We start from the raw sequence: 15038 nt of genomic DNA, 5'->3' as shown, positions 1-15038 counted from the left end.
CTATTCTTCTTTTAGGAGAATATAACAATAGTCCAAGTGCAACTGTTGATGATTTTGTAGCCTCAATATAATTAGAAGGAATTTACATTTTGAACTATAAATATAATAACATCTACAGTGCCTTGCGAAAGTATTCGGCCCCCTTGAACTTTGCGACCTTTTGCCACATTTCAGGCTTCAAACATAAAGATAGAAAACTGTATTTTTTTGTGAAGAATCAACAACAAGTGGGACACAATCATGAAGTGGAACGACATTTATTGGATATTTCAAACTTTTTTAACAAATCAAAAACTGAAAAATTGGGCGTGCAAAATTATTCCTCCTTAAACTAAGGTGAATTTTGTGATTTTACCTACTAATGGTGAAGGTGATGATTTAGAGAGGATAAACTGTGCTGTGATCTGTGCCTAAGGGCAACTTCTACCCCCTGAGTGTGTTTTGCTGGGGTACCTGAAATGCAGACTGAGCAGCTAGAGGAGAGTTCTGCATACCTAGGTGGGACAACCACATCACAGGCATAGAAAGTATATTTTTCCCAAATAATGGATCTATCATCAGTAGAGTCAGAGCTAGAAGGGGGGGGGGGGGGGGGGGGGGGGGGGTCAAGTGCAAGTGGTGCAGGTAGGAGGATTATTTAAGATACTGTTTGAAGGTAGAGTTTCAGATGTTAAGGGAAATGGACAGGGACTCTACTGTCCTAGCTTCATCGGGAAACTGGCTCCACCATTGGGGTGCCAGGACAGAGAAGAGCGTGAGCTGCCCTTCCGTAGGGGTGGGAGGGCCAAGAGACCAGAGGTGGCAGAACGGAGTGTTCGGGCTGGGGTGTAGGGTTTGAGCATAACCTAAAGGTAGGGAGGGGCAGTTCCTCTTGCTGTTCCGTAGGTAAGCACCATGGTCTTGTAGTGGATGCGAGCTCCGACATGAAGCCAGTGGAGGGTGCGGAGGAGCGGGGTGACATGAGAGAGTATGGGAAGGTTGAAAACCAGGCGGGCTGCAGCGTTCTGGATAAGTTGCATGGGTTTGATTGCACAAGGGGGTAGCCCAGCCAACAGTGAGTTGCAGTTGTCCAGACGGGAGAAGACAAATGCCTGGATTAGGACCTGCCCCGCTTCCTGTGTGAGGTAGGGTCGTACTCTACGGATGTTGTAGAGCTGCTCTCTACTACACACACTAAGTTGATTCTCTGCTATGATTGGTGTGGTGGATATAGGATGTAGCAGTGTAGGCTACATCTCACACTATTACCCCACTGCAGTAGTTGGTAGTATTGGTAGTTTAAGTAAATACCGACCAATGAGGTTATAGGTGAATGTTGAGGATTTGATCATTTTCACCATTATGATGCTTTAATTTCACTAGGTCTCAAACTCAATGCCACTGGGCGGCCAATTTGGCTTTCTGTGGCCCTGGCATTGACTCTAATACTGAGTGATGTGAAAGGGACAGAGAGATGGGGCAAAAGTCCTTAGATCAAGTGCACAAGACACAGCAGCCAGCCCTATGATCTACTAATGTCCCATTCCCCTCCATGTCATCAATAGAGCACTTATACATGAATGTCACTCACTTCTTATGCATTCCAAACAGCCTTTAACTCAGTAAGTTTACTGCATAAATTGCCCTTCCCCATGATAAATCTCTTGGCTGGGTTAATTGAAAAAAGGTTTTGGCTGATATAACAGAAATAAATCAGGATCTAATTTAACAGTAATATTGACCTCGTCCTTGTTTTTCTCCATCCCAGAATAGTGAGTGGTATGATCAGGTGGGTGTCAGAGATAGTGAGCGAAGCTAACAGGTTGAATCAATGTGGAAAACTGACTGGATTTGCAAAACCCAACTTTTAACCTAAATCCTATGACATGGTGACCTTTTTTCTGTTGAATTCACGTTAGTTGACAACTCAACCAAATGTAAATAAAAACTAAATTTTGAACTGACGTCTGTACCCAGTGGGTTTGGTGTTGACAAGCCCTTTTAATGAAATGTACTGGCAACCTTAAATCTGCAATCCATATAGTAGTGAAACTGCCATGTTCGTTTGCAATATTACAACAACAAAGACGTTACTTCAAACAACGAACGCTGTTCAATCGTGGTTTCATCAGACCAGAGAATCTTGTTTCTCATGGTCTGAGAGTCCTTTAGGTGACCTTGGGGCAAACTCCAAGCGGGCTGTCATGTGCATTTTTACGGAGGACTGGCTTCCGTCTGGCCACTCTACCATTAAGTCCTGATTGGTGGAGTGCTGCGGAAATGGTTGTTCTTCTGGAAGCTTCTCCCGTCTCCACAGAGGAACTGGAGTTCTGTCAGAGTGATCATCGGGTGCTGGTCACCTCGCTGACGAAGGCCCTTCTCCTCCGATTGCTCAGTTTGCACAGCGGTCTTGGTGGTTCCAAACTTCTTCCATTTAAGAATGATGGAGACCACTCTGTTCTTGGGGACCTTCAATGCTGCAGAAATGTTTTGGTACCCTTCCCCAGATCTGTGCCTTAACACAATCCTGTCTCGGAGCTCTACGGACAATTCCTTTGACCTCGTGGTTTGGTTTTTGCTCTGACATGCACTGTCAACTATGGGACCTTATATAGACAGGAAAATACCTGTCTATATAAGGTCCCACAGTTGGGGTATTGTGTGCAGTGGTGGACAATGTACTCAATTGTCATATTTGAGTAAAAGTAAAGATAACTTAGTAGAAAATTACTCAAGTAAAAGTGAAAGTCACCCAGTCAAGGACTACTCGAGTAAATGTCTAAAAGTATTTGGTTTTAAATACTTAAGTATCAATAGTAAAACTAAAAGTATAAATCATTTTAACTTCCTTATATTAAGGAAACCATTTTCTTTATTATTATTTTTTACGGATAGCCAGGAGCACTCCAACACGCAGACATAATTTACAAACGAAGCATTTGTGTTTAGTGGGTCCGCCAGATCAGAGGCAGTAGGGATGTTCTCTTGATAAGTGTGTGAATTGGACCATTTTCCTGTCAAAATGTAACGAGTACTTTTGGGTGTCAGGGAAAATGTATGGAGTAAAAAGTACATTATTTTCATTGGGAATGTAGTGAAGTTAAAGTTGCCATGAATATAAATAGTAAAGTACATACAGATACCCCATACAGATACTTCACTACTTTACACCACTGATTGTGTATAGATTGATGAGGGGGAAAAAATAATTTAATACATTTTAGAATAAGGCTGTAATGTAACAACATTTGGAAAAAGTCACGTGGTCTGAATACGTTCCGAATACACTATATCTCACTAGGTCAGGATATTTAAGCCTTCATATATCCACTAGTTCCAATCTATGTGCCTGCCCACCCACACGCATGTTTGGGGAGCTATTTTATTCCATTCTGTACTGTGTATTGTGTGTATTAGGTTCATGCCTCATGGTACCTCCTTGCATTACATCAACAGCATTATAGTGTTGTGTACACACTCAGACGGCATTGGAGGCCAAGAGTGTTGCTTAGTTAGGACACTTAGTGAGAGTCTTTACGGGGAGGCTTAGGGGCAGGAAACTGGCTATACAGGATGAAGGGCTCCCTCATTCCCCCAATGAGCCCCTAGAGCTAGCCTGTGTCTGGGGCTGCATCCCGTTCCCTACATAGTGCAGTACTATGAGTCATTGCCTGTGAGTCATTGCGAGTGTCTGTCTTATTGTAACGTATACGCTGGGAGTCTAATAATAAACGGACCATCGAACAATATAACAAACACAAGTCGCGTATAGACATGAAACACATACACAATACTGACTGGGGAAGGAACCTAAGAGTGCCAGATATAGGGGAGGTAATAAGTGAGGTAATGGAGTCCAGGTGTGCCTCATGATGACGTGCAGGTGCGTGTAATGATTGATGGCAGGTGTGCGTAACGATGGAACCCAGGACCGGTGGTTACCGGTGACGTCGAACGCCAGAGGGTGGAGGAGCGGGAGTAGACGTGACACTTATGAGCAGCAGCAGTAGCTCTAATCTAATGTCACTGCCAGACCAGGAGTGGGTGACTCACTGCCAGAAAAAAAGAAACATAACCTTCGATGAAAATGACGAGTTGAGCTGGAGATATACTGTAGCTTGAGATGCCTCCTTGTTGTCCTTAGTATTCACTAACCCTCCACACTGTGTGCATACTTACCAGTAGGCATACTTACAGGGAAATTGAACACACTGCTATAGGAAAAGGAGGAGGGAGGGAGAGTGGGAGTTTGAGCTTCTAGAGACTATTGTAGAGAATCTGCATGAATCCGTATTCTATATCATACCATATAATCTGTGTTTGTGTGTGAGTGCATGCGTGTGCATGTGCTTCTCAAGAGAGATTAGATGACTCTCAACCACACATAGCCTACCACACAAGTAATGAATAACTTTACAAAATATTGACTATTCACTGGACTGACAACGAACATCATGCAACATGTTTTGATGCTACCAAACTTAAAAGGTGTTTTGCCTCCTTTAAGATTTTATGAGCTACTCAATAAAACATGATGATCAGCGGGTTGCCAGATGCATATTAATAAGTGTGTTTATTGCAGATGAGGAGGACCAGTGTGTGAGCGAGTGTGGTTGCATGTATGGGCGTGTGCAGAGTTGCGTGTGTGTGTGTCTGCGGAGTGTATTGCTGGAGCATTTGTTAGTATGTACAACGGATGTAAACTCTGTTGCCATTTTGTTGGTCAGAGGAGCCGGAGCGCATGTATTTTCCAGGCTTTTCCCGACCGACCGAGGGCCGGGTTGCCAGGTAGTGTTGTGATAGTGGGGGTTAGACACTGATTTAGTGTGTGATTGAGGCCAGACTACTGCATGACAAACAGTGTTGCACACTATCACACTCCTGAAGTACAATGCTCAGGAACAACTGCTACTGTTAGTCTATAGCAGCAACATAGTGGCTATGGTTTACTAACAGCCCCCACAATGGACAACATAATATAGTAATCAATTCTACTCTGTGTGGATGGAACCATAGATAGCCTATATGTGACCGAGAGACATGTATGTATTAGTATGTTTGTGCATGTTGGAGGATGGAATACAGTAATAATGTGTTGAGGAGACCGGGGGGGGGGCAACCACCAGAGATCAACAATGGGCCAAAATATGAGGCAAATATTCCTGGGGTGGGTCAGACTATTTCTGTGAGACTATATGGTCTCCCTGCCTTACGACCATCTCTCTGAGACCACCATTCATAAATCAAACTATCCTGTCTGTGTTATCCCCCAGTCATGGGTCACTCTGGAGTGTCTGGATTAGGCTCCTCTATGCATTAGGGATGTGACAGGCTTGGTAAATGGAAAGCAGAGAGGAGAGGACACTCTCATACAGTACCTAGCGAGCCAGAGCAGCTGTGTCCTAAATGGCACCCTATTCCCCTTGTGCACCACATTTGAATAGGATGTAATTTAGGACACGCACATATCGGGAGGAATATGATTTATGAGTTGAAGGCTGTGTTTAAACGCCTATTGGATCCCTTAATGGACTGGGGGAAATGAGTGTATAGAAATGTGTGATGCTGAAGAATGGTATATGACTGAGTTAAGATAGGTAATCAGTACAGTGTTTGAGATTGTGGATGTGTGCTGGTGCTGTTTTTTGTGGAATTTCACCCTCTTTATTACCCTTCTTTGTCCTTATACTCTCTTTTCTTTATCATTCTTATTTTATTTATTTCTCTCTTTTCTTTTCTCCATCTGTACATGTACTCTACATGGCCGAAAGTATGTGGACACCCTTTCAAGTTAGTGGATTTGGCTATTTCAACCACACCCGTTGCTGACAGGTGTATAAAATCGAGCACACAGCCGTGCAATCTCCATAGACAAACTTTGGCAATAGAATGGCCCATACTGAAGAGCTCAGTGACTTTCAACGTGGTACCATCATAGGATTTTCCAAAAAGTCAAATGTATTTCTTTTTTTTTTTACCTTTATTTAACTAGGCAAGTCAGTTAAGAACAAATTATTATTTTCAATGACGGCCTAGGAACAGTGTTCAGGGGCAGAACGACAGATTTGTACCTTGTCAGCTCAGGGATTCGAACTTGCAACCTTTGGTTACTAGTTCAACGCTCTAACCACTAGGCAACCCTGTATGCCCTGCTAGTGCTGCCCCAGTCAACTGTAATGCTGTTATTGTTAAGTTGAAACATCTGTCCTCGGTTGCAACACTCACTACTGAATTCCAAACGGTCTCTGGACGCAACATCAGTACAAGAACTGTTCTTCGGGAGTTTCATTAAATGGGTTTCCATGGCCGAGCAGCCGCACACAAGCCTAAGATCACCAATGCGCAATGCCAAGCGTCAGCTGGAGTGGTGTAAAGCTCGCCGCCAATGGACTTTGGAGCAGTGGAAACTCGTTCTCTGGAGTGATGAATCACGCTTCTCTATCTAGCAGTCCAATGGACAAATCTGGGTTTGGGGGATGTCAGTAGAACGCTACCTGCCCCAATGCATAGTGCCAGCTGTAAAGTTTGGTGCAGGAGGAATAATGGTCTGGGGCTGTTTTTCATGGTTCTGGCTAGGCCCCTTAGTTCCAGTGAAGGGAAATCTTAACGCTACAGCATACAATGACATTCTAAACGATTCTGTGCTTCCAACTTTGTGGCAACATTTTGGGGAAGGCTCTTTCCTGTTTCAGCATGACAATGACCCCATGCACAAAGTGAGGTCCAAACAGAAATGGGTTGTCGAGATCGGTGTGGAAGAACTTGACTGGCCTGCCCAGAGCCCTGACCTCAACCCCATTGAACACTTTTGTGATGAATTGGAACGCCGACTGCGAGCCAGGTCTAATCGCCCAACATCAGTGCCTAACCTTACTAATGCTCTGGTGGCTCAATGGAAGCAAGTCCTCACAGCAATGTTCCAACATCTAGTGGAAAGCCTTCCAAATAAAATCTTATTGGTCACATACACATGTGTGCGTGTTTAATACAGACTATTTAAAAAATAAGTGAAAATACACATATTATTCAATGGATTATGATTTTATTTTTAAGCGGAGTTGCAAAAGCATAGATTTCAGTGGCAAAAAGCATCAACTTTGCAGTTGTTTCTGATTAATAAATAATGCAATGCTGGTGGTAACATTCAAATAAAACCCAGCCCTGAAATTAAACCTAGGCTGAAAATAATTTGTACATCATATCAAAGGAAAAGACAAATAAAACTTGGATCACACGGATTTGCACGAAGTGGGCACTTCTGACTTGTCACTTCAAGCCCAAATACTGTATGTCATACTTTGACTAAAACGATGATTTATTGACTTATATTGTTGTGCAACATCATGGGTAAGCTCTGGCCATCGTCTTTCTGCTCGATTGAATCCATCCAAAGGTTGTAAGGTTCCTCCAGGACTCATAAACAGCCTATTGCCGCTTCTGGGGATCAGTGTTTGTGCCTCAATATTCCAAGCAGGGAACCTCAGGAGAAAGGGTAGAGCGACCTGCACACACACACACATACACTCAGATATGCATACCTACACACAAGCACACACACATTCTATATAGTAATTATCTCTCTCTGTAGGTGTTCTAGCGATCCTATCTGTGCCATTGGGAGTGGTGTCCTCTACCCAGGAGCTGTACCCCAGCCGGACCCCCAAGGACCCTGTCTCCATGTCAGCGCCCCACAGCAGCCCCCCTAACCCGCTCCTGCCTCTCCCAGACTGGCAGCAGGAGGACTCCAGCAGCGGGGACCCTTGGTCCCCCCAGGGAAGGGCGCTGCCCACAGGCATCATCAAGCCCACCACTGCCCCCACCTCCTGGGGCTGGCATCTAACCCACCACACCAGCCTGGCACACACTGTGACACCACCCAGTAAAGACAGCCTCATTCATGCTGCAGCTACTTTCAGTCCTAACACTGTGAGAGTAAACCAAGACCCTGGCCCTGGCTCTGTCAGCCCCAGTCCAGTCAAGCAGGCCCATTCCCCCAGCTCTGGTGCTCTCAACCCAGGCCACAGCTCCAGTTCTCTCAGTGCAGACCAGGGCCTCTTGCCCAACTCAGTCAATCAAGCCCATAGCCCAGATACTGTTAATGTTAACCAGGGCAACAGCCCTCCTAGCCCTCCCAGCTCTGCTGGCCCACCGAGTGAGGTAGCTCCAGCTGCAGTGGAGGGGACTCCAGACTCTGGGTCTGCCCTGGCTCCTTCTTTGCCCAGCCCGCTCACAGATAGAGAGCATACTCTGGGCCTGGAGCTTGGTGGTCCACCGGCCCCCACACACACCCAGGAGCCTATGGGGGGGAATGTCAAGGAGCCCACAGACACCAGTCAGCAGGACTTCACCACTGAGCTGCAGCCTTCCTCTCTCTCCTCCTCTTCCTCAGAGGATGCTGCTCTAGATCAGACCCTTTGGGAGCATGTTGAAGCCACGCCCGAGCTTTCCCGACCCCACGCCATCACCCTACGGGAGGTGCACTCCCTGGTCAACGAGGACCCCACCCTGGAGCTCAAAACAGATGGCAATGTCACTTTTCATAGCGGCAGTGTGGAGGGCATCCCTGGCAAGGACCCTTCCTCCCAGTGGAACAGCTCATCCGCTACGGAGCCCCCCTCCACGGCCAGTGGGAACTTTCTGAACCGACTGGTCCCCGCCACCACTGCAGACCCCTGGGGTCCTGGTAATGGCTCCAGCCCAGCTCTGGACTCACCGCTGTCCAGCGCCACCATCTGCCTGAGCAAGATGGACATTGTGTGGATCGTGTTGGCCATCAGTGTGCCTGTGTCCTCATGCTGTGAGTATCAAATAGCAACCTGATGAATGCTTTGATGCCAAAATATGTTTGTTTTGTTGATAACAAAGCCCTTTATATCAAATGTCCATTCCCCTCTATATTGTACAATTTTAAGTATAAACTCAAAGCCTCTTAGAGAAAACCATATCAAAGGAAATTGTGTTTGAGTCAGTAGGAGACTGACCACCACTTTTAGGAGGCTGAGATCACGTTTATACCACCCAACCTGTCCACTGAGACAATGTGATACATAATGAAAGAGCTGGACTGAGGTTCTATCGTTTTAGAGGCTGTACTGACTTTGCCTTTCCCTCCTTCCCCACCTTCCTCCATCCTCCCTCCCTCCCTTCCTCTCCCCCTCCAGCTGTCCTGCTGACCGTGTGCTGTATGAGGAGGAAGAAGAAGTCTTCAAATCAGGAGAACAACCTGAGCTACTGGAACAATGCCATCACCATGGACTACTTCAACAGGCACGCGGTGGAGCTGCCCCGGGAAATCACATCCCTTGACAATGCTGAGGTACACACAGTCCTGAGACTGACTGCCACTTTTATTATTAGACCAAAGAGGACTTCCTGTAGGAAATGAGAAATGTTACACTTGAGGGGAAGGGCCTGTATATAATGTTATTGCTGAATTACAGCCCTGGGTCTGGCACTCAATTGCTTTAGAGGGGACTTATTATTTAAGTGAAAGGGCCTATATGTAATGTTGTTGTGAAGCCTTGATTCAGCATGGTATAATGGGCATTTAGTCCAATTGATATAAGCTGTGTGATGGCATGGGTTAGAGTTGAATGAATATGGAACCTATATTCATACAGGCATTACAATGTTGGGCTCCTCTAAATTAGGCTCCTCAACTTGACATAAATTCAGTGATGATACAGAAAATGTAAATCAGCGAGCCAAGTGTTGTTGCCAAAAGTTTGCACACACCTACTCATTCCAGGTTTTTATTTTATGTTCTACATTTTACAAATTACAAACAAATCAAAATATATTTTATGTTTGAGATTCTTCAAAGTAGCCACCCTTTCCCTTGATGAAAGCTTTGCACACTCTTGGCATTCTCTCAACCAGCTTCATGAGGTATTCACCTGGAATGCATTTCAATTAAAAGGTGGACCTTGTTAAAAGTTCATTTGTGGAATTTATTTCCTTCTTAATGCGTTTGAGCCAATCAGTTGTGTTGTGACAAAGTAGAGGTGGTATACAGAAGATTTATTTATTAAAAGACCAAGTCCATATTATTGCAAGAACAGTTCAAATAAACAAAGAGAAACAACAGTCCATCAATCCAGAAAATTGCAGTCGCAAAAACCAACAAGCGCTATGATGAAACTGGCTCTCATGATGACCGCCACAGGAAAGGAAGACCCAGAGTTACCTCTGCTGCAGAGGATGAATTTATTAGAGTTACCAGCCTCAGAAATTGCAGCCCAAATAAATGCTTCACAGAGTTCAAGTAACAAACACATCTCAACATCAACTGTTCAGAGGAGACTGTGTGAATCAGGGCTTTATGGTCAAATTGCTGCAAAGAAACCACTACTAAAGGACACCAATATGAAGAAGAGACTTGCTTGGGCCAAGAAACATGAGCAATGGACATCTTTGTGAGACGCAGAGTAGGTGAACGGATAATCTCTGCATGTGTGGTTCCCACCGTGAAGCATGGAGGTGAAGGTCTGATGGTGTGGGGTGCTTTGCTGGTGACACTATTAGTGATTTATTTAGAATTCAAGGCACACTTAACCAGCATGGCTACCACAGCATTCTGCAGCGATACGCCATCCCTTCTGGTTTGCACTTAGTGGGGCTATCATTTGTTTTTCAACAGGACAATGACCCAAAACACACTTCCAGGCTGTGTAAGGGCTATTTGACCAAGGATAGTGATGGAGTGCTGCATCAGATGACCTGGCCTCCACAATCACGCGACCTCAACCCAATTGAGATGGTTTGGGATGAGTTGGGCCGCAGAGTGAAGAATGTTGAAAAAGCATTCCTCATGAAGCTGGTTAAGATAATGCCAAGAGTGTGCAAAGCTGCCATCAAGGCAAAGGGTGTATACTTACAAAATAGATTTTGATTTGTTTAACAATTTGAGGTTACGACATGATTCCATATGTTATTTCATAGTTTTGATGTCTTCACTATTATTCTGCAATGTAGAAAATAGTATAAAATTAAAAAAGAAAACTTGAATGAGTTTTGTCCAAACTTTTGACTGGTGCTGTATATATGTGGACTATAGTGCCATCTGCTGTAAGATTAATGGTGAAGCTAAAATGTTCCACTTCAACGAATCATTTTGGTGTAATTTTAGACCTTTAGCTGATCCTCTATTTAGTCCATGACATTTCAGTTCACTCTATTGACATATTTTTGTTGCTATGAAATCTTACCGGCTCTCTTCTCATCTGCATACTGACCACACCTCTTTCTGGTTTGTCCTCTTTTTTTTTGTTCCCTCCATCGCTTTCTCTCTCCTCCGGTGGTGCAGGAGTGGATGCCGAGGTTGGAACATGTTTAGGATGCTCGTGGTGACACACGGGTGTTGTGTTGCGTCCCTGTTTTATTCCTCCTCTCACTGAAGCTTTGCCTCATCCCTTCCTCCCTCCATCCATATTGTTCTGTCCTATAGTGCCTCTAGCTTGTCTGGTGCCGTTACCATAGGGATGAATTGTGAATAGATTTATCTCTATGGCCGTTACAGTCAATATATATTGCTTATTTTTCCTGAATAGCCTTTTTCCAGTGCAACCTAGAATATCTATATATAGTAATTTGTTTATGTTAGGGTTTGGGGTATTTCCAGTTAGAATGTACCTCTCTTTTTGTAAGGCTCATACTTCTGAATCAATGTGTTGTTTTTTTCAGCTTTTTCTCCACCACCCCCCCACCCCATGTCTTTTAGCTGAGCAACCGCCACTATTTCTCTCTCCCTCTGCTGTGTTGCGTTTTCTGCTGAGTCACCCCTCCTTTCTTTCTTTTCTCTGTCATGGAGCCTGTTCAACTCTCGTCTCTCCTTCCCTCTATTTTTCTCTCTGTGTGTTCTCTCTGCTAGCGTAATCATTCAGCCATCTTTTGTACTCATGAGAATGGTTTGTGTCTGCCAAGTCACAAAACACTCTGCCCTGAATCTCACTAGCCTTTAGAATCAGCTAGTATTTCTCTTCTATAGTGTGTACCTGGCATGAATCATGCCCATTTTATGTGATGTAGTGTCTTGCTAATGTGTATGTTGTGTGTCTGTGTGCGTGCATGTGTGTGTGTGTTCCAGGAGACGTGTCTACCCCCTAACGGGGACTACAGAAACAGCGGGGTGGTGCTGGTTAACCCTTTCTGCCAGGAGACCTTGTTCATCAACAGAGAGAAGTCCTGTGACATCTAGAGAGGAGGGACGCTGGTCTTGTGACCATGTCCTGAAACCACCAATACAAGACTGTCAAAAATAAAAGTCTGACTTTCAAAATTAAAGTCCCCCCCCCATCATTTTTATACATGTGGTAAATCTTCAGAGACTCCCACTTTATACTGTACATTATGAATATATAGACCAAGATTAAAAGAAGAGCTAATAACAGACACTATTTACTATGAGGGTGCGCCCGCATATTTTTCTGATGTGCATTTTCTACAAATGCTTAATTATGATAAGCGTTTTTATGTCTTTATAAACCACTGAGTGTGTGTGATTTCCATTTTGTTACAGTGGCTTGATGGTGAGAACATTGTGGACGTGGTCACTTGAATTCTGCTTTAGAGAGAAAATATTCTGTAAGAACGTTATGTTTCATTTTCTTTTTAATCAAACCCCCAAAAAATACTGAAAATCCTGTTGAACTTGAATTCTGTACCTACGAGATTTAGGGCAATGTTTGTGAGACCAGGTTTTAGTAGAGGCAATGGAGGTATTATAATTTGAACTGCCTCTGTAGCATGGGGACTGTCTGTGCCTCTCTCTCTTTGCCTATCTCTCTCTCTCTCTCTGCCTCTTTTTCTCTCTGCCTCTTTGCCTCTCTCTCTCTATTTGTGTTATGGAATAGATTCTGGTTTTGGCAGATTTAGTAAAGGTTAGACGTTAAACAAACCTCATTGTTTGTTTAACGTCTATCCTTTACTAAATATTTTGAGACCAAACTTATTGTAACCTCCCTCCATAAGTACAGTACTTGTACAGGAGCACAAACTATGTTTATTATTGTAATGTATAGATTGAATGATATGTTATTTCATTTCTGGTTGTAGAAATGAAAATACTGAGATATTTTATCCTGAATATTTACTGTGAGCACATAGTGGCAGTTTAATCAAACATACGTATTTTGTTTCATTATCAAATCAGTTTCAGTTTGTCATGCTTTACTTTTGCTTTGTCACATATTTATATTTACTAAATACTGCCTCTGTTACTGCGTCCGTTTGTCACATATTTATATTTACTAAATACTGCCTCTGTTACTGCGTCCGTTTGTCACATTGTGAAACGCTGATCTGTTAAATCATACTTCCCTGTGTTTGAAGATTTTGTTGAATATGTTGTCAATCTACTGGATGTATGTCGCTGCAATGGGCATGTGGTGCCAAACCAGAGAAAGGGTATTTTGCTACATGTAGAATGGAGAGGAGGGGCAGTATCTTTGGTCTTTTTTTGTATCGTAGCATACATACACTGTACTTTTTACAGCTGAGCAATAAAAGAGAAAAGCTTTTAACATTCTCTGTGTTTTACTGACTATTAATTTGTTTTACTCCTTCCACTCATAAATGAAGACTGTAATGACGCTTGTTATTGTTGCATATTAACTGCATAGTCCTCCTGGGAAATTCTTTGTGCCACTGCCAAGTGTAAGCTGGGATAAAATGAATTCATATTTTTGGCCTTTTATTTTGTCAACCTTTATTTTAATTGACCATGAACACCCCATTGCTGACCCCAGCTAAACCATTGACTTCTAGAATGTTCTCTGTTCATCTATGCTGTATCTGGCCTGTGGCCATTCTATACACATGGCCTCACTGTCATTGGATAAAGCCTACACTTTGCTAATGCTTATCTAGAGAGCTTCAGTACTTGGAGTTCATTAATGAGCTGTCACTTTCTCCTCCCAAGCCAAAAACAAACACTTCAATATAATACAATATATACTTTTCTGGTATATCTTAAAAGGTGCAATATGCAGAAATCTCTCCACCATTTCCTGGTTGCTAAAATTCTAATAGTTCACATAATTTCAGTTCATGTGACAAAACAAGCAGTCATTGTGTGGAGATTGTACCATCTCAACCGCTGTGAAATATATTTTCCATAACCAACAATATTGTATTTACAGCTGTTTGAAGCTGGTGTACAAAACTAAAAGTAAAAGATGCAAGAACTAAACATAAGAATGGGAAGCATAGAAATAGCGCACATAGAACAGATCTACTGCTTCTCAAACTGGCTTTCAACGAGAATGACAGATAGAAATGTGTTATCAATGTGAACTGGTTCGGGACGCCCCCCAAAAAGTTACATATTACAGCTTCAGTACACAATACATATACTATCATTTAACTTAAACACACTTATTAAATGTGTACTTTAAATTAATTGTTATTCAGTGTTTTAGTTCAGTGAGACAGTGATAAATGTTTTGTTTCGGCTCTGTACTCCAGCACTTTGGATTTGAAATGATGCAATGACTATGAGGTTGTATGCATTTGTTTTGGTTCTTTCAGATTAATTTGTGCACAATAGAAATTAATGGTAAATAATGTATTGTGACATGTTGGAGTCACTTTTGTTGTAAATCAGAATATAATATGTTTCTAAACACATTTACATTAATGTGAATGCTAGCATGACTACGGATAATCCTGAATGAATCGTGAATAATGAGGAGTGAGAAAGTTACAAGAAGCACAAATATCATATCCCCAAGACATACTAACTTTTCACCATTACAATAACAACAATTTGGACACAACAAATAGCAAACATCCAACAAATGTATAGAGTCACAAGCTTGATGTAGTCATTGCACGCTATGAATATGGGACCAACAGTTGTGGAAAAAGTATCCAACTGTCATACTTGAGTAAAAGTAAAGATACCTTAATAGAAAATTACTCAAAAATATAAATAGTAAAGTACAGATACCCCAAAAAACTACAAAATGTAAGTAGTACTTTAAAGTATCTATACTTAAGTACTTTACAACACTGGGGACCAAATACTTAACTTTTTACTACTTTAATACACATAAGTTAAT

The 15038-nt window shown here is 42.8% G+C and overlaps 1 protein-coding gene across 4 annotated transcripts in view; it reads left to right on the top strand.

The window, feature by feature from the left end:
- LOC110535660 (transmembrane protein 108) overlaps positions 1-13501 on the top strand; it is a 109686-nt gene extending 96185 nt beyond the window's left edge. For 3 of the 4 annotated variants that reach the window (XM_021620793.2, XM_021620792.2, XM_021620795.2), the window contains 4 exons: positions 7568-8776; positions 9141-9295; positions 11285-11298; positions 12065-13501. In XM_021620793.2, the coding sequence (XP_021476468.2) occupies positions 7568-8776; positions 9141-9295; positions 11285-11298; positions 12065-12239 (1553 nt within the window). In that variant the 3' untranslated portion in view covers positions 12240-13501. The remainder of the gene's footprint in view (positions 1-7567; positions 8777-9140; positions 9296-11284; positions 11299-12064) is intronic. The other variant, XM_036935412.1, reaches the window with a different exon arrangement.
- Positions 13502-15038: the final 1537 nt, after the last annotated feature.

Source organism: Oncorhynchus mykiss, chromosome 11 (assembly GCF_013265735.2).
Source record: "Oncorhynchus mykiss isolate Arlee chromosome 11, USDA_OmykA_1.1, whole genome shotgun sequence".
NCBI classification, from domain to species: domain Eukaryota; kingdom Metazoa; phylum Chordata; class Actinopteri; order Salmoniformes; family Salmonidae; genus Oncorhynchus; species Oncorhynchus mykiss.
Note: the sequence above shows the minus strand (reverse complement) of the source record. Positions and strands in the feature narration are given on the sequence as shown.